Source organism: Poecilia reticulata, chromosome 5 (assembly GCF_904066995.2).
Source record: "Poecilia reticulata chromosome 5, P_reticulata-male-v2, whole genome shotgun sequence".
In the NCBI taxonomy this organism is placed as follows: Eukaryota; Metazoa; Chordata; class Actinopteri; order Cyprinodontiformes; family Poeciliidae; genus Poecilia; species Poecilia reticulata.
This window is the reverse complement of record NC_088834.1, coordinates 18720996-18747031: the sequence shown is the minus strand read 5'-3', so window position 1 is coordinate 18747031 and position 26036 is coordinate 18720996. Positions and strand designations below refer to the sequence as shown.

Here is a 26036-nt window from a genome sequence, read left to right as displayed (position 1 = left end):
TTCTGAACCTTCATTAGGATGCTTTTATACATAAGTTAATAAAAAGAAAAAAGCAAACGAATAGTCTATGACAGCCATGGCCATCTGGGCAAGCTTGAACATAAAAACATTATAAATAGATATTTCAGACCAGACTAGCTTGGGCATCTCTTCAGGAGGATTTTAAACTGTGGGAACATGGAGAGCTTTAGCAGGTGTAAAACTTCACTATACCATGGCGAACAGCCCTGCCTGTTCCGGACAGACAAGATTTTCTTCATGAAGCATAAGTAAAATTTGCCGACAATAATAAAGAGTCCCACGAGGAACGTTACGCTTGGTTTTCCAGCTGAAAAAGGCTCTGAAACACAGCCGACAGTTTGAGAGGTAGCTCATGCAAAAAAACCAAACACAAACGTGACTCTGGATATTTTGAACTGATGAGAAGGTTTTATGGCTCAGAACATGAAACCAGGGCATTCTTGGCACAACCAGGTCCTTCCTTGAAGATTTATTGTTCTCCATGAGGAATGAAGTCAGACAACTTCTGCGGTTGTGACTGAGAACCAAATGGCGGTTTTCTTGTTGTGACTGCAGATTTAAAACATAAAACACAATGCTTAAATGAACATTTTTTTTAAAATGCTGGAACAGGATCACCCTCTCAAAAATCAATATAGACAAACACAGGTGTCCAAGAACACAGTTGTAAAACCACTTAAAAAAAATAAAAGTGTAAAAGCCTCAGCCTGAGGAACAGCCTTGCAGTCACAGCTGACATTAAAAGCAGTCGCTGAGCTCCAGGATCCTCAGGGAATGCACTTGTATGTGGAAGAAACTTAGGATCAAAGTGGAGCCAATTTCCTGCTTGTGAAGAACTGCAATCCCAGATTATCACAATGCATGGGTAGCACGAAAAACACCCATTTTCTCCAACTTAAAATCCGTGATATTATCAAACTGGCGCTTCAGCGGGGTCTTTAGCAGCCACAGGTGCAGGACCTGCTTCCTGCGCTGAATCATCTCCAGCCCCGGACTCCTTCACCCCAGACGCCCGCTCTTTTAGTCTTTCGGCAGAATCCCAGGGATTTGGAAGTTCAGCTCTGTAAGCCTTTGGGGTTGGCGGCTGGTAGCGGTATCTGTAGCCAAAGGCACGCAGGTGATAGGCGTAGTACTCCAACAAGTACATGCCGGTGGCGTCTACATAATGAAAAGACACCGACACATCTGAGCAGCAGTTTGGACCCTACAACAAAAACAGAGAAAGTATGTAAGTTATAGATGGACCAGCACAAGTTGTACATGACTGGAAAGTAGGGCTGCACCGATTGCAGTTTTCTGGCCGATTACTGATCTTTTAAAAAGCCTTACGGATTCCGATTTTGGCCGATACCAGTTTTTTTGTCTGAAATGTTGCTTAATATATCAAGAAAGTTGCTGAATTGGCAACAGTGGTGTGAATATTGTTAACTGTAAATATACAGACATGACCTGGTCGGCCGGTTTGTCAGTCAATCCTCTCTGACAGGAGAAAAGAAAAGCACACTGGTTGATTTTTAGACCTTTGTTGAGGTTGGTAACATCGGTGTATACAAACGGCTTCACATATAAAAACCGAATGATCTCCCAAAATTAAGGATTAACTAAAGTAGACCAGATAAGAGTTAGTTGAACTCTCGTCAAATTAAATTAAAGAGAGACAAACAGGAAGCCATTAGAAGTTTCACAAGTAAAGGACATGGAGGACACAGCAAAGACGTGGATCAATAATGATTTTTCAGGTCTGCATTCCACAGATTATTATGATTCAGCTGGACGACAGGAAGCTTTGCTTCAACAAAGACAAAAATGCTGATAAGTTGACATGATAGAGCTAAATACACACAGAAAAACTAGTCGAACACGTTCAAACTGAAAAACACAGACAACTGGGAGAGACGTTCACCTTCCAGCAGCACGACAATAAACGAAGTGGCAGAGTTATGGAGAGAAAATAGTCTCAAAACACCTGATTTTCTCTGATACAGAGGGACTAGGGAATTGTTCAGTTGTATCTTTATTTATGATGATGCTTGAGCTGCTTTTTAAAAGAATAATTGGCAAAAATGTGTTTAGATCTACAAAGTGGGAAAAACATTGAAATTTACAGCAAAAAGTGGATTGTATAAAGTAGTCAGGAGGGGGGGATGAATGCAGGTTAATCCGTGATAAAATAAAGATTTTATTTTACTTCACAACATTAAGCTTCTGTGTTGGGTTATCACATAAAATTTCAATAAAACTCATGAAAGTTTGTGATTGCAACGTGATAAAATATGAAGCAGTGTGTGCAAACACTCGTTCAACAGGACAGAATAAAAGCCTGTCAATGTTGGGCTTGTCGCAGTAAATTTTGCTGGATGATTGACTGTCCCAGTAATTATTGCAATGACAATATTGTTTTTTGAACAATTTCCAAGTAATAAAATAGCAAATATGCTTTAATGCAAGTTCTCCAATTGTTTATTGTGACAGGCCTAGACAATGTAGTCCAATGAGCAAAACATTGGTGAGTAAAAAAAAAAAAACCTTTATTACCTGCAAAGTATAGAGCAATTATTTATCAAAAATTAAAGTCTCCTTTTAATTATGAACTGAAAGGTGCATCTTTCTTTAAATTGAGGCTTTTTTCACAGCCTGTATTTTCTCTATGCCTATACACGCCTCAGTCTGGAGAAACAGACACATTGCTATGGCAATTTCTGACAGGAAAGCAGTTCACAAGTTGACACAGCAAAAAGACAAATGAGTAAAGTGCACATAAGCTGAAAAACATCCAGCGCTTTTGCTTTGTGGTTGTAATTATAACTGTTTGTGGTTCTTCAAGACAAGATTGTGAAAACCACAATCTAACCTGCCATGTCTGACTACCTCACTTTATCCCTTAGTCCCATAAGCATGCTTTATAACACCTTAGATCAATGCTGGGATTTAACAGCACTTGCCTCTGAGATGGGGTAGTAGCAGTAGCTCCAGTACCAGAAACTCTTGGGGAACTTGGCAGTGAGGTGCTGCTCGGGGACGAAGGGGTGGAACGTCTCCCTCTGTGCAGTGTCTCGGGAGTCTCCTGCCAGCACCCCGACCTTCTCCATACACTGCCCCATCGCCAGGTCCTCTACAGACGAAGTGTGAGTGCACACTTTGTTTTTAAAACCTTCTACGAATCTCCGCAGGGCTTCTCTGCTCAGTACGTATCCCGCGCCGCCGCTCATGTACCCCTGCTTGGTGTAGGGCTTGAATCTTCGGCCGAAGTAAATCGGCTCGTCCGGCGTGTGGTTGGCGAGGATCCATCGCAGATTGTCCACTATCACGTAGGTGTCGTCATCCGCCTTGAGGAACCAGTCTGCCTCGTTGGCGTAATGCTCGTAGGCGTAATGGAAGGCCCTGATGGTTTTCCAGTACAGCTGATCGCGCCCCTCCTTAGTGCCAAGTCCCACCGTGGGGAAGTCAGGGTCATCCACAGAGCTCATGAAAACAACTATGTTGCAATGGCGGCTCCATGTGTACTTGACATGCCGAGCCTTCGTCTCCAAGTTTGTGGGACCAGTCATCACCCAGCAAAGGATTCGCACCTTGTTGTACAATTCGTCAGCCATGCGGCTATCCTCCCCTGGAGAGGAGACAAAAACACATTCATGTTCTTTTATGTGTAATGCCTATTTCCACTTGTGAACAAATCAACAGAGTTCTGGATTTCATCAAGACAAACACTGGAAACCAACCATGCCATCAAGTTGCTGGGTTGACGCCCTGGGCACAGAGACTGGCATGTGAAACTCATTGTTGCATCTGGACATAAAGTCTGCTGAGGAGCTTGGTATGTGTAAAGATTTATTTTTACAGAATAGTAAAAGCTAGTCGCCAGCACTGTTATACACAGTAAACATTGTCCATTGACAATGGAAGTATTTTACCTTGTTGTTAGATATAGTTTACCTTCTGTATTAGTTTGACATATTTTATATTGAAAAAAGTTTTTTTGAGTCTTTACAAATAACTTTATTTTTGTCTGTCATCATTTTAAATTGTTTTATTTTACTTAATTTTTCTTTAAAATCAAAGTATTTTTTAATTTGAAAATTGTCAAATCTGACATTTTCCTTCAATTTTTCATTGTTAATGTTTTATTCCAAAACAGCATTAAATTGACACTCTTTACCATGTAAATGTTTCTAATGAAAGTTTTACCAATAATGCCTCTTATGTACATATATGTTCAGCAGAAATAAAGTGATTTTTTATCATTACTTTTGCCTTGGTAGTCTTTAGTGTCATTAATACCGGTGCCTCTTGTCTGAAAACGTTCAGTGAACATTTCTGTGGGAAGGTTGTCTGAATGTTCAATATCAGCTGAGAAACCACTGCACAGAAGAGGATGATGGTGTGGCAGACGTTTTGCCAAAGTCAATTAAAATGATACTTTTCAATGAAAACCATGCTTGCAGTGTCACCAAAATCAAGTTATACTAGCCTCCATTTCTCTCCTTCAACCCACAGCTCACAGACGACTCGGTGACAAAGGCTCACAAGATCGCAGCCTTGTTGTAAAAATGGACAAAAGCTAAAAACCAGTCTGTTAAGGTAAAGAAAAAAGCTGGCTTATCAGAGCTTTAGTCTGAGGCAATGCCTACATGTTGGGGGTAGGGTTACTGCACAATAATGTAAATAAACAGCCTTGTTGAGCAGCGCCACATGCTAAACTGGTTTGTGGAGAAACTCTGAAAGCTGCCTTCTCAAAAAAAAATAAAAAAAAATGCATTGGGATACGCCAACATTCAAATTGTCAAATCTTCGTAATTTCTTTATTGATTTCCATGTGTCTGACATGATTGGAAAGCTTAAAGTCTAAACTTTAAGAATCTGTAAATAACTCAAAACAGCCCCAAGTAGACTAGTTCATACTTTGGCTCTGACCAGTCACTTATGTAGAAACATTGAAGCAACATCTAAAGATATCAGCCAGGGCAGACATTGGGCTTTCAAATGGACAATAACCCTAAACATACAGCCTACGTGGTTACAAAGTGTCTTAAGGACAACAAAGTCAATGTCTTGTTGTGGCCATCATAAAGTCCAGATCTCTGTCCTATGGAGAAGTTGTGGGAAGATGTGAAAGAAATCTGAGGTGGTCTACAATAATCAAACCAACAGCACACATTTTCACAAAATTTGTGCTGTGGTCTATTGTGTTATTGGGATCAGGTGTGTCCCTTATGTTCTCACCACCCAAATCCTTCATTAAATAAAATTAAATAATGCCTTTACCACCATTGTTTCAAACAGCTATTTATTCAGTTTATTTGCCAAATGACAACATGTCATAGTAGTTTATTATGTCCACACCTTTCCTAAAGATTTGAAAGAAAACATTTGTGGCAGCCTAGCTTATTTAATGGCAGTCATTTTGACTTTGATGAGTAGGTATGTCAACAAGTTTACATTGTACTTCTGCATCTTCGCACATTGTTTTGTACAGGTGGAAAACCTGAAATTCATCTAAATGTAATGCTGTCCTCATAACAAACCTGCTTTTCTCTGCTCCATTATATCAAAATGTCGGTTGAAAAAGAAAACAGCTTCATGTACATCGTGCACAATGGGGAAAACGCAACATTTTAGTCATGCTACTGTACAAACAATGCTCTCCTCTTTTTTAATGCACCGAAAGGACGCATTACTGAATGTCCCATTAGCTGTTAGCTGAGACAATGTCTTTACGTTATTAAAATCTCGTCCTGCTTTGAGTTCTCAGTGGGGTTGAACTGAAAGCCGGCAGGTCTTGTTGTCACTTCAAACAACAGATAAACCGTAGCATTTATTTCACTCCTACAAAAAACCCAAATTTGTAGCTACAGTAATATAAATCCTATAAAAGTAATACAAACTCTATAAAAAATCCTACAAGTCTTTAAGAGAAACCATAAATCTCTACCAATTAGGAATGTTTCTAATCATACCTGACTTGACAAAAATTTTTGGGCACATTACTTGCAAACCGGTCTGCAGTCTGAAGCAGAACTCTAAGGTTTAGCGACAGAGTGGTATCTCAATCACACACACTGCCTCAACTTCACAAAGAGCAAGGTTATTTTTAGTGTCACATTACAGACTTATAAAGCCCCTTTTATACATTCAGCACGTTGTCTAAACCCGACAACCACTGAGAGTTTCAGTAGTCACATGTGAATTAACATCCTGGTATTTTGCTGCAACACTTTGTGATGAAATTTTAAGCAAATTGAGATAAGCATGGGTTAATTAACATATAAAAATATAGTATACGTTTTAAAAGTAAAAGAAAAAACCCACTAAAATCTTCTAGTTTCAACTGTTAGACTTGTTCCTAGTCTACATAAAGCAGAGTGGTAGAAAAGGGTAATTTCACCTTTTCTACCACTAAAAACTATTAAATATAGCCGTTTTAAAATCACATTAAATATAATAATTTTCATAATCAATGATTGATCATATTTTAAAAGCAGGAATAATTTTAGATCTTTCGCTGTCACTTAAAGCAATCAGATTGTGTTATCCATTTTATTTTTATTTGTGTTTAACCTTTTTTTTTAAATCCAAGGCTACACTGTAAGAACCTACACACATATTTAGAAAATGATCTTAGGAATTAAACAAGCTTGTGTATGCATCTAGCTTTATCCAGTGAAAACACATTCCAGACAGTCACGCATAAATGCTGCCTGGGTTTTATATTCTGACTCAGAATAAGTAGGAAGTGGATTAATGCAAAACTCGCCAATGTTTAATGAAGCCATTCAAGTTACACCCAGTGCCATAAAAGGATTTTGTAAAGCTTTTACAATATATTAAAAGGTGATCTTCACAATAATACCCAGGAAACTGCTAACTGATAAACATCTGAGATGCTTAGGTAGGTAACATCAAGTATAAAAATAAACTTCCTTTAATTTTGTCTAGTCAATCATTAACGTGTGTTCAAGTTAACCCCTCTCATTAAGGCTCAACTGATCTGAAATCTTACTTCTGGAAAACAAAGGTTGCTCCTGGAAAACGAACATACCTGTATGATGAGGGTGATCCAAGTTAAACAGAGCGGACCTCTCTTTCTTCCATATCCCCTGGTCTTCGTCCAACTGTTGCTGCTGGACACCAAGTTTCACATAGCCTTCGGCCTGCTCAGACCTCTCAAACCAAACCTGCCGCAGGAACACGTATAATGTGAAGGTCCCCACCACAAAACCCGCATAAAAGGAGAAGCTGGAGCCCAGGGCCTTCATGCTGGACCAGGTGTCCTGCAGTTAATCACTGTGGCAGCAACTCAACCTAAAGGAGGAGAGAACTGGAGTGAACATAACGCTCTATGTTGGAGAGTTTTTGATGCATCTGTGGCTGTACATGTGTCACTCCCTGTGTTTGAGGTGTGGTTAACTCACCAGCAGCAAAAGCGGAATACAAAACATCGCAGCTGAAATATCCAACGGCCTATTTCCTCTAAGCGATCGTAGCGCCTCGGCTCGGGGAAGCGAAAGCTGAGAAGAGACGCGACGTTTCCACTACAAACAATAACAGCTAGCCATAATTAAAAAAAACAAGCTAAGTTCTCACCCAGCGCCACAGAGAACGGAGCGACCAAATCCCAGAACCGTTGACTGAATAAACTCCCAAGTGAGAGAGAACAAACAATGACACTCGTGTCCGGTTAAACATTGACTCCAGCTCTGTGTTGGAACCGTGGGCGAAAGCTAACTGGCTAGTCCGTTATTCAACCGACAGTGCTAGCGTCAACTTCGCTGTTAAGTTATTTAGCAGTCGTGTCGCGGCTGCGCAGCTAACGGAAACTCCACTGACGAAGGAGGGAGGCTAATGTTTCACTTTCACTTAAATAAAATCCCTAAGAAAACCTGGAGACAAGAAGTTTAAACGAGCTCCACGTCGATGGAGGATTAACATCTAACTTGTGTGACTGACTGCTGTCTTCCGTCCAGTAAAAACCGCTACTTCCGGTCATATTAGTCAGAGGGCAGGGTCGGACTTTAACCCTTGTATACGTGACTTGTTGAAAACAAATGGTTAAAAAGTTGTATTTTCCTCCCTGGCCTGATACTTTTATCTAATATAAAATGGGTTCAAAAGACGTTTTCAAATAACCTGAACGAATAAAATAAAAAAACTTTTTTGCTTTGCTATTTTATGTTAAAATATGTTACACGTAAAGTACCGCGGATGGATTAAGGACATCCGGGTACTTCGCCCTTGCGCAACTTTCACGCCCTCTTTTGGGGGAAAGTTTCAGTCGTAATAAATCAGAACGCTTTTCAGAGAGACTTGTCACACACAATATGTTTTGGAAAATAACGCTATCAAACTTCTTAAAACAAAATGTATGTATTAAAATGTTTTTGGTTTGTTTAGTTTTTTTTAACTGGTCGGATTAGTGTTTTCATTAAATGGGAAGTCCCCTATTGCAAACACCTAGTGATGGAGTTGCTGAAATAAATTGGTAATAATCTAATATATTGACTAGGGTTTGAATAAGTCAACACCAACGATGGAGTGTTTGGAGTCGAATAAAACTAATCTATGAGTTTATTTTACTTCCATACAAAAGTGCTTTGTAAGACAACTGTGCAACATTATAACACCAATTTAGTTTTTTTGTTTTCAACATTTTAATGGAAAAAAAACAACACAGAATTAAGACCGTCACTTCGAGCTGTGCATAGCACAGTACAAATACTCAAACATTAAAAATAACCAAAAAGCAAAGTAGAACACATTAGCAAAAAACACTAACATTTAGGAGATAATTGTACATCATTGCACAAGTCTATGTTGAAATGTCTGTGCAATTATTGCAGCATATTTACACTAGAATTGACTGGTTCTTAAATAGAGATCTATGTATGAAATCCAACAGTTTCTTATTAGGTTTGGGGTAGAGACTGGTTATACAATCTAACATTTGGAGTATTTGCATCAGATGCGAGTTTTCCTGTTTTTTCCCCTTTTACTTTAATTTCAATGATCACATTTAGAGATTCAGTGATCAGAACTTTCCTTTCAATATCGACTTCTGGTTTAATTTGAGATCTTATCTGGTGATTTGCACTGCGAAGGACCATAATACATGTAGTAATTTTGAATCCATTGGAAGACGGAGCGCAAGCGAAAGATGACGTGTCAAACAACTAAAGCATTTTGGCCCGATGACTTTTTTTTGTTTGCTTTATAAATACGGTAGCTGACAGTCAGCAAACTCATTAGCTCTAACAAAGCTAGGTTCTTCACTAATTTAGAGACTATGTAAAGAAATACACCCCTATTACCTGAATGCACTTACCATGCGAATTAAACCAGTTTACATAAAATACCATTCCACCATTGAATTTGGAGTTGTATAACAAAAGCACAGAGTCTGTATTGTTAAACACATTTACTCAAGGAGTTTATTCTCCACTTAATTTGTGTTAAAACACAACAGAAACGATTTAATGTATAATCGACAATTATGTACAAACAGAGCTCCAAGAAGCAGAATTATTCACAAACTATACAAATTCAGCCCTTTAAATCCAAATCTGAATTCATTCATTTCACAAGATGAACTTTACAGAAAATGGTGGCATGTATTTTGCTAAATTAATATAAATTAACTATCTTTGTCACAAACGAATAGAAACACACATGCTTTGAAAACCTTGCTGCACGACAATGGTTCATCGAACCGTTTAGAGTTCCTTTCATTTGTATTTGGCAGAAAAATCATACATATTTGGGGCAAGAGTTTGTGCACATACACAGGGCCGCTCAGAAGTATTCATATCTGTTAAACGGCTTCATGTTTCGTCACGTTATAGCCGCAAACGTGAAGGTGTCTTATTGGGATTTTAAGTGACCAACCAACACCAAGTTGTAAACTTTTGAGAAATAGACAGAAATGCGAATGGATTTCAAATACAAATCTGAAAAGTGCTTTGCCTCTTTCACTTTAAAATCCCTAAATAAAAAAAAACAAGCAACTAATTGGTAAACAGTTTTGAGTGTGATTTAATCTCCCAACAAATACAGCTGTTCTCTTAAGGCCTCAGAGGTTTGTTGGTGAACAAACATCATGAAGAGAGAAAGAGGACAGACGACGGGTCAGAGATAAAGTAGTGGAGAAATTTAAAGCAGAGATAAGTTACAAAATACCCAGTGCAGAGCACCATTCAAGTCGTCCGAAGATGGAAGAGGTGCTGCACAACTACAGCTAAGACGGGTCCGGCAAACAGAGCATTTAACTGGTAATTCTGGAGGAGCTGCAGCCATCCACAGCTCAGGTGGGAGAATGTATTGACAAGACAACCACAAGTCATCATTTCCACAAGACTTCCCATGGAAATGGCAAGAAGAAAAGCATAACAAAAAAAAAAAAGACATACGAAGCTCTGTTTAAAGTACACCAAAGGCCATGATAGGAACCCAGTGAACATGTGAGAGAAGGTGGTCTGCTGAGTTGAGACTACAACTTCATTTTTTTAGACAATATGTGATAGAAAACCGACACAACGAGCACAACATCAATGTGACGTGAAAGTAATTATATGGAAATGTTTTTGTTCTGCAGGGACAGAGCAGAGTTAATGTGAAGTGTGGTAGAGCTAAATATACAAACAGGAAAAAAAAAACAAAAAAAAAACGGTTGCAGGATGCATCAGCAATGAGGCTGGGGCGGCACAGGTTCAGTAAAGCAACAACCCTAAACCTTCAGCCAGAGCCACCATAAAATGACCTAGCTCAAACAGGCCAAAGTGCAGACTTAAATATGATTGACACGCTGTGGCAAGACCAACAGAGCCGCTCCATTCTCTGATTTCAAGCCATTTGTCATATTTCAAGCCGATGGAGTGACTTGAATCGAAAATTTAAACAAACTGTGGATCAACATTGTATTAACTCAAGAGACTAAATACAAATTCAAGCCACAATTTGTATATTTTAATTACTTAAACACCTCTGAAAACAACGTGCATTTCCTTTCACTTTGGATTTTACACTGTGTTGATATGTCAGATAAAACTCAATAAAACAAATAAAATATACAGCTGTGAATAATTGTGATTTTTGTCGTTAAATTTGTTCGGTTTCAACGTTGCTTGTTGTTGTCGTCTTCGTCATCGTATACTTTTCAGCATGACAAATATGCAGTGCAAGGTACAGAATTTCACACGTCTGATAAATTAGCAAGTAAGAATTGAAGTGAATGGCAGCATCGCAGACGGCGCAGAACTGATTGCAGTTTCAGAAGTCGATGTAAATGTTCAGCGACGCCAGAAAATGTTTCTAGAAACATTCTCCTCATGCCATCAGGTTCCGTCGGCCTTCTACAAACTGAATCCCATCAAAAAAGGGAAAATGCATAACTTCATTCAACTGCACAAGTGCAGCTCACGCAAACTTTGTGCAGCATCTGAACGTTGTCTGAACACCGACATTATTGCCTTTTCAGTTCACATTAAGTTATTTTCTGAATGTGCAAACAGCGGAGTTACATACCACTTATCAGATTCAACAGCAATAATTGATTAGGCTTTTCAAACAAACTGTGGTAATGGTTTATAGTCCCTCCACCTACTGGTCTCCACAGGAGTTCATTGCAGCAGGGGCAGTGAATGTACGCCATGAGCTCAAATGTCCACGTCGTCCGAGTCCGACGTGCTCGATGACTGGGTTTCCTCTTGACTTTCTCCCCATACAAACCTGTAGTTGTTCTCAAGCTCCTGCTGTCTCTTCTGCTCTTTATAGACCTCCTCTGTGCCTCCAGTCTGTGGAGTAAAGCAAAAAACAAATCAGACAAATGCAGTGTTAGTGGAGTGACTTGCAAAGTTAAAATTTGGTTAAAAGTGCATGCTTCTAAATCTCTACGGGTTCAACACAGAGGAGTGGCACGATGCAGACTCCAGAGTCAACAGCAAACGCTGGCAAATGCAAACCAAATTAGCTGTTTTTGCCCATATGTGACTGTTACACTGCAGTCTGAACGGCCCAATTCTGATCTTTTCACTCCAAAATAAAATCAGGATTCGTTCCACTTCCATATGTGGTATTGCATCGGATAATCATCCAATTGTTTTCAAACGCCTGAACAGTCATGCATTAAATCTGGATGTAAACATTGGCTGAACATTATGTGAGCATGATGTGCCAGAAACTGGACTTAAGTGACTGGAGTTTGACCCCTTTGGTGAATGTTACTTGGTGAATGTTACACAGGAGTACACCAACCTCTATTTCTACCTTTAAAAAAAAGAAAAAGTTGTTAGTGGCAGCCCTGTTAAAACAAACTAAAATAGCTCTCTGATTAACTGACTGTGAAGCCAAGTAATGCCTAAAAAGTAATAGTAAAAGAGAAGATTTCCGTTTTTACACATTTTAAATCTCAGTGATGTCAGCAATAACAGACAGAGAAAAGGGGAAGGAACTCTGCGCCACATCGCGCCCGGGCAAGAACCTTGAAGCTGAAGCAGAATCATCTTTGTGCGCAAACTGGATCAGTCAGCTTGTAGATTTAAAAAAAATAAATAAAATTGTCCAAGCTATGGAAAGCATCCACCAACTACTTCAAGAAACGAAAGACTTCAGTTTTTCTCAGTCAGAGGAATTAGGATCTACTTACAGTCACCTATTTTCTAAGAATGCCCCCCCACACCAAAAAAATAAATAAAATAAAGTATTGCTGAAAACCAGAATAATCCACACAGAGACGCTTTATAATTTGCAATCTGAATCAAGGATGTTACTTAATTCTGCCTCTATGAATTTGGACACACATTAATCCTGAGTGTGGAACTGTAAGCTTTGAGTTGGTTGGATCCTAAAAAAATAAAAAATAAAAAATAGAAAGACTTTATCCATCCAAAGGGACATTAAATAAACATTTGTTTCAACTTAGATTAAAGCTAATATGAAAACTGGAGTCAGGACCATTTGATTAGAGTCTAATCTGGGTCTTGGAGGTTTGGAGTTTTGTGGTAAATGATGGCCTCACGTTATGTTTCAGTTTTCACTTTAGTTTTCAAATTAAGCCGAGAGAAAACCTCAGTTGGTTCTGAGGGTTTGAAACGTTAGAGTTTCCTGCGTGAAACACAATAGCAGAATGTTGTGATTAAGGTCAGCATAAATGATACAAAGCTGTTCAAGTGATTTTTACCTGCATAAATGATATTCATCTTATCGTAACTGTTGTTAAGATAAAGTTAAATTATACGCTCCATCATCAGTGCATTTCCCAGAAGGAAATAAAGATCATTAGAGGCACAAAGATGCTCTCTTTAATTTTCCTGTGAAACTAAATTGAGTTTTTCAATAATAATCTAATTCAGTGACTCAGTCTGTAAACTCCACAGCCCGTTTCAAACAAAGTGTTTAAATTTAGGTACAGTGACTTATGGGTAAATTACCAAGAGGTTTATGAGCAGCTCCCTGAAGGACTTGGTGTCTTCTTCAGTCAGCCACTGATCGCCTGTATCCTCTGCATTCTTTCGTGTCAAAATCTTCACCTCAATTTTACCTTTAACAAGGACACAAGGATAAAAACACGATCACCCAGACAGTTCAAGAGCAACACAGCTGAATGACAGATTAATACGGATGAATGGAGCGAACAGAAGAGCGGATGAAAGGAGACACAGAAATGACAAACCCTTCATCTCCAAATATCTTTTAAACAAGCTTCGGCTTACAGCTGCCGTCTATTTCCATTTTGAAGAAGCACAGAGAGGATTTGTCGCCATTTTCATGGCTAAGCTGTTACGGAAAATTACTATAAAAGATGTAAAGATAAAGACAGAAGGAGACAGATAGCAATAAAGCTAAAGACAGGCGATGGAAAAGATAAAAGGCTGTGTGTGTCGCCGCACTGCCCCTTCATACCTTCAGCCTTCAGTCCTGCCTTCTCTAGCTGTTCTTTAACCACGTCCTTTATGTGCTGCCACTGGGGGTCTCCTTCGCCCATCTCCTCAACTTTGACCTCACCATCAGGGCTGCTGCCCGTCTTATACTTAGTAATTTTGATCTTAACGTGGTCGTCAGCTGCTTGGTCTGAGGTGACAAGAGAGGGACAGAAGAGACAATTCACCTCAAAACCCGTCAGCAGCGTCACAGGCCGAAGGCGCCAAATAAACTTTTCAGGAACATTTCTGTGGCGCGGCGAATTCAGGTCAATGGGTTTGCTTTCATTCATTTCAGTTTTGAGTTTATTGATGAAAACTAAGTCACCCACATCTAAATTAATGGCAGCAAAAGACCCCAAACCGACTAAGAGTTTAATCTGAGAACATCTCTTATTTTTGCATCTCCGTTTTCTGAGATGAAGAATATAACGGGTGATCATGAATGGTTGTGATGATGACAGACATGCACAGGATGACGGCGGCCCAGGGCTTCAGGCCCGTGGCGGTTACCTGGCTGCTGAGGAGCCAGGCTGGGGCTGCCTCTACTCGGGTCGCTGGTCCGTTGGACCTTCTGCTGCTGGGCGTCTTCAACGTCCTTCTCCTCCAGATGATCCAGTAACTTATCCAAAGTCGTCTCCAGAGCCTGTGTTGCCTGAGTGCGATCAAACTCTCCTTTAAGACCCTCGGTTTCCAGCTCCTGCTGGGCCTGCAACATAAACACATTGATGACATTCAGTTTCGCTTAAATGCCACAAATTAGATCTCTGAGGCAACATTCACACTGCAGGTCTTGATGCTCAATTACAACTTATTTTTTTAAGTTCAATTTTTGTCCCCATATTATTACCGAATGATGCGACTGCAATAGGACTTGGGTGTGAAAGTTTTACAAAGCTAAAACGACTCGCATGCGCAGAAGAAGACGGTAAATGTCACAGACTAAGTGTGAAGTGAAGTGTGCAGGTGAATTAATACGAGTTAGGGTGACATTTATTTATTTAAATAATTTCATTTAGAAACTGGATCTATTACACGTAAAAATGTTCCTTTGGGATCGATAAAGTACTTTTAAATTTGAAATGTTATAACAAATGCCAGAATCACCAGATCAATTTAAAGCAATGGGAGATGATAAAACAACACGAAGGAAGCAGAATTATGATCAATAACAGAAAGAGAAACATGACTCTTCAGACTGCAGACACTTTGAAAACAATCAGACACGCATCGCACAACTCAATTTGTTTGAGGGGTGGAAAAATCTGAATTGTGTGTGAAAAAAAAATCTGATGAATGTCACATTTGGGGAAAAAAAACAAAAAAAACAAACAGATTTGGGTCTTAATTGTCTGCCGTGTCTAATGTAGTGTAAGGTTTATCTTAGGGTTCAAACCTCATCTATGATGTTGTCAAACTCCTTCTGCATTTCTTCTTTTATCTCTTCTATCTTCTCAGAAGGCACAGAGAGGTCGGACATCTCATCCTCGAACTCCTCCAGCAAGTTCTCGTCTTCGTCTCTCTCCTCCCCCCTGAGTTTCCCTGGATGCCTGTCGCCTGTTGATTTCTCTTCTCTATTTTCAGCCTGGTTTTCTGCTTTCTGTAGCAAAAGGATTTATGTATTGCAAAGTTTATTCTCTGCACCACACAAAAACAAGGAAATGGAGAAAACGAGATGTGGGGAAAGTCCTGACCTTCCTGTTGCTCTCCTTAAGGTGTTGAACAAATTTCATCAGATCTGCTGGGTCTGTGATGATTTTAAAGTTGAATCGTTCTGCTTAAAGGAAACATAAAATCACATAAACCATGACCACAGGGTACGTAGACATATATGGTTCTAAGACATAAGTTACAAGTAAAACATATGTTTAAAAGTTTATGGTTGTAAATCAGTGACCTGAATAGTAATAAATTATACTCTTCATTGTTTAAACAACAGTACCTTCTTCTGCTTCATTGTCTGCTAGTGAGTTATAGTCGCCATTCACCACCTTTCAAAAGGAAAACATTTAGTTACGGCCGTGAAAGATTGAATAGAAAAAGAAAAATCCCACACCCTAGTGGTAAATAATGGAAGTGCAAAAATAATTTTTAAAAAGGAGATATGAGGGTTTCTATAATGAGAAAATGTAGCTTGTTTGTCAAATGATTTTATGTGTTTTAGTCAGATTAAAAAATATTATAGCACAAACAACATCTGATGCAGCCTCCCTGTGATTTCCTACTGAAGATTTGGAGTGTGCACTGAGACAAATGAAATAAACAAACAGAAAAGGAAAGTTGGAGTGTCAAGGCTGCAAAATTGCACTAAACTTTGAATAAAACCTTCAGTTTACAGTTCAAATACACAGGAAGTCGAAAATACATCAAAAAATATGTGAAAATACATCACAGCAAATTTAAGTAGTGAGCTGTACTCCTCCTGAATGTTTCAGTAAGAAGGTTTATGGAGGATGTTGGTTGTTTTTCACGTGAACAAACTTTCTGACAAAAAAACAAAAGTTTGGTGAAGCCTTTACAAAGTCTCTGGATTGAAGAACAGCATTAAGATTAATAATCTTATATTTTTCTATTTTGTATTGGAAAGGTAAGTATTTGTATGCTCAAGAAAACTACTGAAACATATTTTTACTGAGGTCAATATATTTCTATTATCGGTAAATACGTTGGACATAATCTGCAGCACCAAACTGCTACTTTATTCTTTCATTTCATCCTGAACAAGCAATATGCTTTAAAAAAAACAAACAAACAAAAAAACATTACTGACTCTCTGCCAATTTCTCCAAAAGTAAATAAATCTGTTTTATACTGGATAGGATCTGATATATATTTTTTTATTACATCCTGATAAGTGAAACTGTAAATTGAAACAAGAACTACTTTAATCAGTCCCTCCAAAGTTGTTTTTGTGATTATTTAAAATCAAAATCAGTGATTTTTGTGGTGCCACTTTAGAAAGATTTGCATGGAATTTTGCTATATTTGCATTTAAAATGCAAATATAGCAAATGCAAATGGGACTTTTTGTTGCTTGCCATGTCAGTCACACTATAACTTGACATCAACAAATGCTGTGGCAGCAGAGAAGCAGAGGTAAGAAATACTACCACCTACTGGTGGGAGTTAGCATCTCTTAAACCCAATGTTTTTGACCATTTCCACAGAAAATTTGCAACAAACTCATAATAAATTTGCATGAAAAACGTGTGATTTTTCTCAACGTTTAATCTTGGTGTCGCTGTATCATTCAGTACCTCCTTGTCTTGATGGGAAGCTGTGGATTTTAATTTTCCAGGTTTTGTCACTCCTTCCCAAAAATCAGCATCATCCGTCTCTTCTGACGGTGTATCTTGAGTCGCATCGGAATTTCCCGCTTAAAGACAGAAAACAGACATACATCTTTGTAAATAAGAAAAATACTACAATTTGCATCCTGAATAATATGTTATTTTAATATATGTAGCTGAAAAATATTGTCCAAGTTCTTTGAGTTTGCGTTTTACCATTTGACGTATCTTGGTGGCTGTTTGGTGTAGGAGTGGTCTCCTCTGCCGTTACCTCGACTGTCCCATCTGCGCCTTCATTACCAGCCAGCATCTCATCAAGATTCTTCAGCTCCTCGGAGATCTGCTCCACTTTACGCTTCGTGTCCGCTGGGAACAGTCGGAGGAACAGAGCAGCAACAGACATGTCGTCACGCATCCTGTTATGTTTCACACTTGTAAATAACGGATAAATTAGACAGATTATTTCACTCTATATAACCATACTGCTACTGCACCAATATAAAGCAAAAAAATAAATAAATGAAATATGTTCCTGCATTGTGAACCTGGTGTTTGTGTTCACTCACAGACTTGAGCCTTCACATAATCCATGTACTGTTGTGCACTCAGAGCCGGCTGGCACACGATGCCCTGCGGCTTGGAGGAGGACGGCGGGCGCAGAAACGGATGCTGGCAGGTGCGACTGGTGTGAACTGTCAACACGTAGCGGCACGACTGTGGCTCGTCCACACGGGCGACGTAGTCACTCGAGCCATCTTCACATACAAACTGGAAATAGTAGAGTCAATAATAGAGTCAGATTGTGACAACACAGGAGAATAAAAGGAACTTCTGAGCCCATTGTAAGGGAAGCCTACAAACATTTGAAAGTTACACAAGGTGCTTATTCAGTCGTGCTCAGTTTTACACATAAATAAATCTGGATGTAAAAGAAACTGCAAATAGGACGCAAGCCCTTTTTGACCACAGCTACTTGGGTTACTCATATTACAATCATTTTGTAAATTTAGATGTCTCACCCGGACTTCGGTCTCTCTAGGATTTCCATTTAGGTCACACTTGGACCCATTTACATAGGTCTGGCTGTGGTATCGTTTCAGTTTGTGCTGTTTAGAGGCCTGCAAGATGAAGAGATATGCTGTAACATGATGTGTTAGAGATGATTATTAAAAGAAACACGCAAGACACTCAGTGCCTTGAAAAAGTATCAAATGTACTATGTTCCTATTTTATCGTGTTACAACTGTGGGATGCATTTTGTCTTGAGTCGTGTCTCTGATACCTTTACAGTTTCCACAACAAAAATTACAATTAATAAATGTTTTCACAATTTTTTTCACATCGACTTCATTTAAAAAAAAAAAAAACAACTTTTTTTTTTAAAAAAAAAAAGTTTTTTTTTAAAAAAAAAACTTTTTAAAAAAAACTTTTTTTTAAAAAAAAACTTTTTTTTTAAAAAAACTGCAATTCATACAAGAAAAGGTGAGTCTCACCTTTGCTGTTTCATTGTTCCAATCAAATTCAGACTCATAGTGTCCCAGAAAGAGAACATCCCCTTTGATTTCTGAGTCTGAGAAGAAAACACGTTTGTCAAACAGGTTTCATTGGCAATGTAGGTTTAAAAAGAAAACAAAACATTCCTCTGGAAAAAGAGGTTTTCACACCAACATGAGAGCTCAGACAAACATTACTGTAATAAATTTAATTATTAATGATTATTAATAATTGTTTGGTGGCATCTCAGAACTTTGTTCAAAACATTCATATATAATTTAAAGCAGGATCTCTTTCATATTCTTTGACAATTCTGATTTTTTTTTAAAAAGCAACTGAATGATTTAAACACAATCCTGCAAGGAACCGACACCAAGTTATAACCCAACAGAGCAGCGTATGAGAGAAGAGTCCCTGGTTTACAGCATTGTATGAAGTCAAAGGCTGGTGTCCTCCATGTTTTAGTTCTCTCTCTGAATCAACACAAGTGGATCAAATGGTGTCAAATGGAGGCCTGTAGCAGGCTTCTGCAGAACATTAACATGCTTTAGCAGGTAGTCACCACCACCGAGAGAAATCTAAAACATGTAGAGTACCAACAGTTGAGGACCGACTGGAGACACACCTGGTTTAACTCACCTGAAAAAATTTAGGTCAGAGAAAAACATATATTTTTTACTTTACATTTATGCTCGTCAATTAAAGAAATGAATTGTTTTTACCTTCAAGGTGATACTGTCTAATATGATGACCGTAACAAAACTCGTATGTCCACCAGTCCTTTGTCTGCAATAAACAAAGACAGTAGATTATCTTTTCAATGCAGCATTTCTTTTGTCATCTGAACACAGAAAAATACACACAAAAAAAACAATTTTGTGTGAACTTGGAAGGTCTTCTCATAAAACTGGGGAAATGCTGGCTACTGCGTTTTTCTTCACTGCAAAACTTCCTCATTTTTGTTGTCTCTGTTGATAGCTGCCAGACGAGAGATGTGGATTGAGCGAAGGGGGGAGACATGCAGCAAAGATTCCAAGGTCAGGAATCGAATCCAGGGTGGATCTATAGCCTCCGCATGTGGGGCGCCCCAGAACTTCCTTTTTTGTTGTTGTTAAAAGCCGACAACTTTAAACTTGATAGTTCATTACTTCTCCAAAAGGTGATTGTATCCACATCTTTCCCACCTTAATGACTAAAGACTAAAATATCTATCCAATAAACCTATGAGAGTCTGGAAATGTGTCTGCATCTGTAGATTTTTAGGGAGGAACTGAAAGAAACTGAATGAAAAACAAAGACAGTTATGAAAGTGAAATCCAGATCTAGTTAAATAAATTATGAAAATCTATGCTAAGGAGGATTATGTGTATTTTTTTTAACAAAATACCAACAAAAACACTGCAAAGGTATGTTTATCATATAGGTAAAAAGAACAGAGAATACAAATCTAACAGCACAAGACTTTTTCCTTTTCCATACTTGTCCGGATCTGGAAAAGACTTCAACCAAATTCTTGATTTTTCAAGGAAAATGTGTTATATACTAAGATACTATGTACTGTTTCCAAGAAAAGAAAAGCATTATGCCTGCCAACCTTGCATCATTTTTGTTTTAAAGATAAAAGCAACAGTAAAACAATTCGGGTTACAGGAAATGGTGTTATCTTGTAGAAATAGTAACCAAATCCAAAGAGGTAGTAGTACAATTACAGAACTAGTAGTTCCCATTACACTGAGGCACCTCTGTATGAAAAAATGTATAAGCAGTAAAGTTGCAAAAAATCATAAACATTTATTAGTCAGTGTAAGAGCAACATGTGCAATAGCACATGTATTAAACTATTTTCCAGCAAAAGCTCAACTGTGAGCCACTATCACTGTGCTGTAGTTTGAAACGAACGCTTTCTAATCGCTTTATTAATTAACAGGTTGAGCATCTGATAACTGGATTACACAGATAAGCAGAGGCAGACACAGATACGTTTAAGCACCAACCTTCACAAGACAAGGGGCTTTGTGCATTGGCCTCAGCAGCTCCGGGATGTCTGGTCCAGTGTAGCCCTGCGAGTCGGGTTCAGAAGCTGGATCCTGATGAAACCGGACCGCCTGGGCTGGAAGTCGACATTCATAGAGCTGCTTGTATTTATTGGACACCATCATGACCTCCTCTGTCTTGGTCTAAAACATTAAGAAGACAGCCCCAACAACTGTTTTAGCTTTTAATATACACACTGAACATTGATTTTTAGCAAGCAATCTTGGTGGTTTGCAAACAGTTAAGTGTTTGTGATGTAAACACAGTGGAAATAGAGAAGCTACCTTTGTAAAAGATGTAGTGACAGCTGTTGCAATGAGCTGCGCATTGCAACAGCGCAAACTCACAACTACTTCGTTAATCTCCAGGTCAAGATTTAAGAAAATGTCTTAAATCCAAACGAACCAACAGTCTTGGCGTACGTTAACAATTACGACTATACAAAAACATTATCGCTAAAAACAGTAGCTTTCGTCCTAGCCAAAGTGCTACATGTTACCGTTAGCGTCTGAAACGCCTTGACTCACCTGCCCCAAGATGACGGGGTCGGAAAGAATTTGAATCCCATATTTCATTTCATTGAGCTCCTCTAAGTTCAAAAAGGCTGAGACAAAGAGGGGACATATCAAAACAACAAGGCACAGTCTCTTCAGCCACCGTACGGAGGAAGCCGCCATCGTTAAACCTCTGATCATAACCACCGCCTCCTCCCTCTGGCGCTCCGCTGGCAACCAAACACACAACGCCTGACATGGTAGACGCTGATTGGTCACTGAAATAAATCCTGTGCTGTCATTGGACCACATTCCTGTTCGTCAGCGGGCTTTACGTTTCCGAGGTGTGTTTGTTTGAAAGACTGGGTCAGATTTTGAAGGGGCGGCGCTGTGGACACCGCCCCTTCAGCAGACACGATTAGCTTTCGGCGTTTGTCTTTTTATAAAATTAACACACGTTTTTGGAGAGAGGCACGCATAACCACTTGGGCTGTATGTTTTGCTGTTTTGAATATGCCACATTTTAGACTGTCTGGATCCACAATTTAATTAAGTGTAGTTTTCACCGACTCCCTTTCTTACCAATCTCTTCTCCCACTCTGCCTCCTGTTTCCTTTTCTCTTCCTCCCTTCCTTGATTTATCCACACACATTGTCTATATGAGAGTTTAGCTGCAACACATGGAGTTTTATAAAGTTTTGGGTAGGTCTGAGTCTAGACTGTGACCTGACATATTCCATCTTGCTTGTTTTTTCCCCTCTACCTCATCACATTCATCCAAAAAGGGGGACAAAACCAAATCAGATTTGGTTCTACAAATCAGATTTTCCCTTTGTTTTCTTGTTTAATAATGCCCCTTTTCCACCGGCTCGACTTGGCCCATTTACCGAGTAAGTGCTTTTCTGTTCTGTTATGCCCAGAAAAGCACGCCTGCCCAAATTTGCATACCCTGTCGCGGGAGCGCGCATCGCTCTAAGCTCTCGCATATTGACGAGGAAACGGATAAAAATATGACCGAAGAGGAAATTTTAAAGATATTTGTAATATTTGAGGGGAATAGAGAAGGGATGCATATTGTGGCAGGCTCAAAATCTATATTGCCAAAACATGCATCCCTGTGCTAATTGGGGGAAATAAAGAGCTGAAATGATTTAATCTCTTCTACGTAATGACACTTGTTCTCTGAGCTAATGCTATAAGTTTCATATCAACAAGACGGATGCAAATATTTTCAGGCTCATAAATTAAGTTGCATTTCCTCCTACATTAACAGACTAGAAGTGAAGCATGATATAAAATGTTCTACATAATGGGTCTCTGTTGCAATGCTTTTGAGCTATTATGGTATCAAAAGACAAAGCAGAGAATTTCAAACCATTTGTGGAGAACGTTTACAACAGACACGGACTGAAAAAAAAGTTCGACTCATATGTGTCAATAAAAGTGTAAAAACCGTATTTATTTCAAATAATTTGCGAAATAAAACCCACCGTATTAGGGATTACACGGTTGAGAAACGTGATAATGTTACAATTATCTTTAAAATTTCCTCTTCGGTCATATTTTTATCCGTTTCCTCGTCAATATGCGAGAGCTTACAGCGATGCGCGCTCCCGCGACATGGGATGCAAATTTGGGCAGGCGTGCTTTTCTGGGCATAACACCTGCTCCGCTCGCTTTCCTAGCGTTTCCACCTGCTTTTTTACGGGGCTGGCCCTGCTTTTTAGGGTCCTGCTTCGGAGCACGGCCAGCCGGGCAAGCTTCACTGCTGTTCACTGATTGGCTGAGGGCGTGGACAGACGGAGCAGCAAAGAGAAGAAAAATGAAGGAGCAAAGTTTGAAACTCAACACGGAAGTGATGGAAGCAGTGACGTGCGGTGATGTTCATTGCTGGTGAGACACTGACTTATGACTTAGACACCATGCATACTACCTACGGAAATTTCGGGCAGGCATACGATGCTGGGGGGCAAAAAGACAAATCTTTTACATGTCATCCATAGCCGCGTTAACTCAGTGAAACTTAAAAATGTAGGTATTGATTTCGTGCTGATCCACAGCAAAGTGATCTGTATTCGCCAAGCTACGCAGACTCGTTGCCATAGCAACTGACAAAAATAACACTTCATATTTTAGGATTTAACACAAAAAAACATTCAAGAATTTTGCACACAGAACAGAACATTTTAGTTTGTTGTTGTAGTACGTTTTAGGCTTAATGTTTTATTAATAAATAATTGCTGTGGTAGATTAGCTACCGCTTCTACTTTACTGAATTAAACATTAACTGTAGCCCACAAAACGCACATTTAATAAAAAAAAAAAACTTAACTAAAACATCTTATTGCTGTCTTATCTTTACGTATCAATGAAATCCATGCACTCCTAATTCTGCACAAAATATATTTCATCCAAAGCCAAGTTTATCCTCAGCATGTCTTCTCTGCTCTGTTTGAGAATCATCAAACTGTCTTGAAGTAAAACTTTCAGCTCCGGTGTTGGTCTTCCTTTAGTTATCATCTCCTGCTTCAATTGAAAATCCACTTTAGAAAACTGTTTAAGTGTAGAAATGTAGTCTTTCATGTTGACGTCGGAAGAGAGAAGAAAACAAATATATCGCTGTACTTTACTTGTTTACTGTGTGGCTAGCTCCATGGCTAGCTCACTGTGTCTTACTCTGCAGTTGTGCAGTCTCAATATCTGGGAACATGAGCGCCCCCAGCGGTGACCTGCCTCACCTCGAGTCTGATCTCTGCAATTTCTAATCGCTCCTCCGCACACAAAACACGATACACACACAGTTAGTGACAAAAAACACTGTACATTATATACATGAGCGAAATTATGGGAAATCAGTCCAAATATTGAATGTTTCTTAGCCATTTTATTTCTTTGCATCGGATTTCAATATTCAGCGGCAGCTCGATGGAGCCGTGAGGAATGAGTCGTTTTTGTCACCGTAGTGGAGAGAATGGAAAGCCTCGTTAGCCGCTTCGGAGCCGACGCTGCCCCTCGGTGAACACCGACTCAGACGCAGCTAACGCTGCTGCTGCTCTCCAGCCAGGTGATATATCTGTCTGGTATATACCAGACATATATACAAAAACGAAGGACTGTCTGTCCTTCGTTTTTGTCTCTTGTGGGGTTGTAGTCGTTTATTTTAAAAGATACTCCGTCCGCGAGGAGATCAGCGATCGCTCCGACGCAGGCACAAGAACTGTTCTAATCGGTACTGGTGTTTTTATTCTGTCTCGGTTTCTTGCTGTGATTTTTATTTTTATTGGTTTTTAAATCCCCGCTTCACTTCAGTGGCGGCTGATTTGAACCGCAGCACTTTAGATGTTCTTTTATCTTTATCGGTTTATAAGATTTAAGGTTTTAAATGTAGTAAAAACCTTAAATGGTTTTTACTACATTTAAGGTTGCATGCATACAGTCATGGAAGACATTTGAAACATAAAGTCTGCTGTATTTTTATTGCTCAAAAACTACATAAACATTTTCTGAAGACAGTTGCATTTTACAGTTATAAAGAACTCAATATTGTACAGCATGTTACCTTCTTTTGTTTCTTTGTGTGAATCTACGTGCTTCAATTGTTTCTCATTTTGCTGTTGCATTTGAGTTTCCCCCCTTTGTGAGATAATAAAACATGTTATATGACATCCTATTGCAAAATGGCTAGATATCAGTTCTCTAATCAAATTGTTATGAATTATTAATTGTAGAATGAACAATAAACCTGAAGAAAACGATAGTGGTATTTTATCCATGGCTGTATGCCTGCATAGGTCTAAAACTTACAAGTAATTATATTTTGTCTTTAATTTAAACAACTATTCCAGTTATTTATAATTCTGTATAGCTGGATGAAAAAAAAAGTGTTGTATGTCGGTTTTAAATAATTCCATATGTGTATGTAACGTCCACATTAGTAACTCTGTTATTTATCTACATTTATGTGCTATACGCTATATCATCTCATCACCAGGGAGCAGAAGGAGAGCAACATGGCTGACATGATGGAGAACCATCAGAACACCTGGATCTCCTTCAGGAGGAAGCAGCTACCAGCTGAGATGGCAGAGCTCCAGGGAGAGTTGAGACAAACAAAAGAAAAATAAAAGTTGTTGTGTCTCAGTGAACAAAGTCTCATTATTTCTGCTCACTCCATACATTATTGTACTTACTGTAGTCTATATCAAGGTCCTAATACAATCCTCCCAAAATGTGAGGAGCTTAAGCCAGAGTGAAAATAACATTATATTATATAAATATTTCATTGAACTTAACATTGTAGATTACCAATGAAGCCATCCAAAACCGAATACATTATTCAGCAAACCAAACATTTTGACATTATTATCAGGGTTGCAATTAACAAGAACCCAAAATACAAATCATGTTTGTTAGTTTCTAGTTAATACAACATCATTCTATCCACTCACTGTTTATCTGTCTTCCTGCAGAATCTTCAATGTAAGAAAGTGAGAAAATGTATCCAAAACCTGTAACCTTAATTAGTGATAATTAAGACTGAGTTTAAACTTTTAATTCTTAGTGTTAAAAATGTGAAAACATGGAAGAGGAACCAGTCGGATTAGAAGGAATAAAGCTTTATTTGTTCCCAGTATAACTTGGACATCAGGTGAATCATAATTAAACGTATTGAGAAGTTAAAAACAACAGATTGTTAATGCACTTCAACTCTGTAAGAACATCAGACACATTTTTTTTTTTTATCAGAAATGTTTCATCAGCATATTGCTGATGAAATACTCCCGATTCATGTGATTCCT

The 26036-nt window shown here is 38.8% G+C and overlaps 2 protein-coding genes and 1 long non-coding RNA gene across 5 annotated transcripts; 1 reads left to right on the top strand and 2 right to left on the bottom strand.

The window, feature by feature from the left end:
• Positions 1-407: 407 nt before the first annotated feature.
• Positions 408-8103, bottom strand: c1galt1lb (core 1 synthase, glycoprotein-N-acetylgalactosamine 3-beta-galactosyltransferase 1, like b). The gene is made up of 4 exons (XM_008410144.3): positions 7431-8103; positions 7058-7320; positions 2964-3628; positions 408-1225 (listed from the first exon to the last, which is right to left on the bottom strand). Exons 2-4 carry the CDS (start codon positions 7272-7274, stop codon positions 935-937), a joined length of 1173 nt encoding a protein of 390 aa, XP_008408366.1. The 5' UTR covers positions 7275-7320; positions 7431-8103; the 3' UTR covers positions 408-934.
• Positions 8104-9417: 1314 nt separating this feature from the next.
• On the bottom strand, positions 9418-21484 carry os9 (OS9 endoplasmic reticulum lectin). Of its 3 annotated transcripts, none has more exons than XM_008410147.3 (15): positions 21271-21483; positions 20704-20886; positions 19432-19495; positions 18709-18785; positions 18235-18333; positions 17782-17983; positions 17432-17581; positions 17183-17301; positions 15868-15916; positions 15620-15702; positions 15322-15525; positions 14439-14634; positions 13909-14076; positions 13437-13546; positions 9418-11801 (listed from the first exon to the last, which is right to left on the bottom strand). In XM_008410147.3, exons 1-15 carry the CDS (start codon positions 21436-21438, stop codon positions 11664-11666), a joined length of 2010 nt encoding a protein of 669 aa, XP_008408369.1. In that variant the 5' UTR covers positions 21439-21483; the 3' UTR covers positions 9418-11663. The 3 variants fall into 3 exon arrangements, with proteins under 3 accessions (XP_008408369.1, XP_008408370.1, XP_008408371.1); XM_008410148.2 differs by having other exon boundaries at positions 15620-15699; positions 21271-21482; XM_008410149.3 differs by lacking the exon at positions 13909-14076 and having other exon boundaries at positions 21271-21484.
• An 800-nt stretch (positions 21485-22284) lies between these two features.
• Positions 22285-25584, top strand: LOC145551717 (uncharacterized). The gene is made up of 3 exons (XR_014087603.1): positions 22285-23130; positions 24153-24301; positions 25229-25584. It is a non-coding gene; the product is annotated as an uncharacterized LOC145551717 (long non-coding RNA).
• The last annotated feature ends 452 nt before the right edge of the window (positions 25585-26036 follow it).

Excerpts from the sequence above, each read along its gene's own strand:
- os9 (XM_008410147.3), bottom strand. The coding sequence starts at position 21,438 with ATGATCAGAGGTTTAACGATGGCGGCTTCCTCCGTACGGTGGCTGAAG. Across the intron at positions 17,302-17,431 it reads CCACCAAGATACGTCAAATG|CGGGAAATTCCGATGCGACT; the intron begins GTAAAACGCAAA and ends TCTGTCTTTAAG. Across the intron at positions 14,635-15,321 it reads TTGACAACATCATAGATGAG|GCCCAGCAGGAGCTGGAAAC; the intron begins GTTTGAACCCTA and ends TTTATGTTGCAG.
- c1galt1lb (XM_008410144.3), bottom strand. The coding sequence starts at position 7,274 with ATGAAGGCCCTGGGCTCCAGCTTCTCCTTTTATGCGGGTTTTGTGGTG. Across the intron at positions 3,629-7,057 it reads GGATCACCCTCATCATACAG|GGGAGGATAGCCGCATGGCT; the intron begins GTATGTTCGTTT and ends TCTCCTCTCCAG. Across the intron at positions 1,226-2,963 it reads GCTACTACCCCATCTCAGAG|GGTCCAAACTGCTGCTCAGA; the intron begins GCAAGTGCTGTT and ends TTTTTGTTGTAG.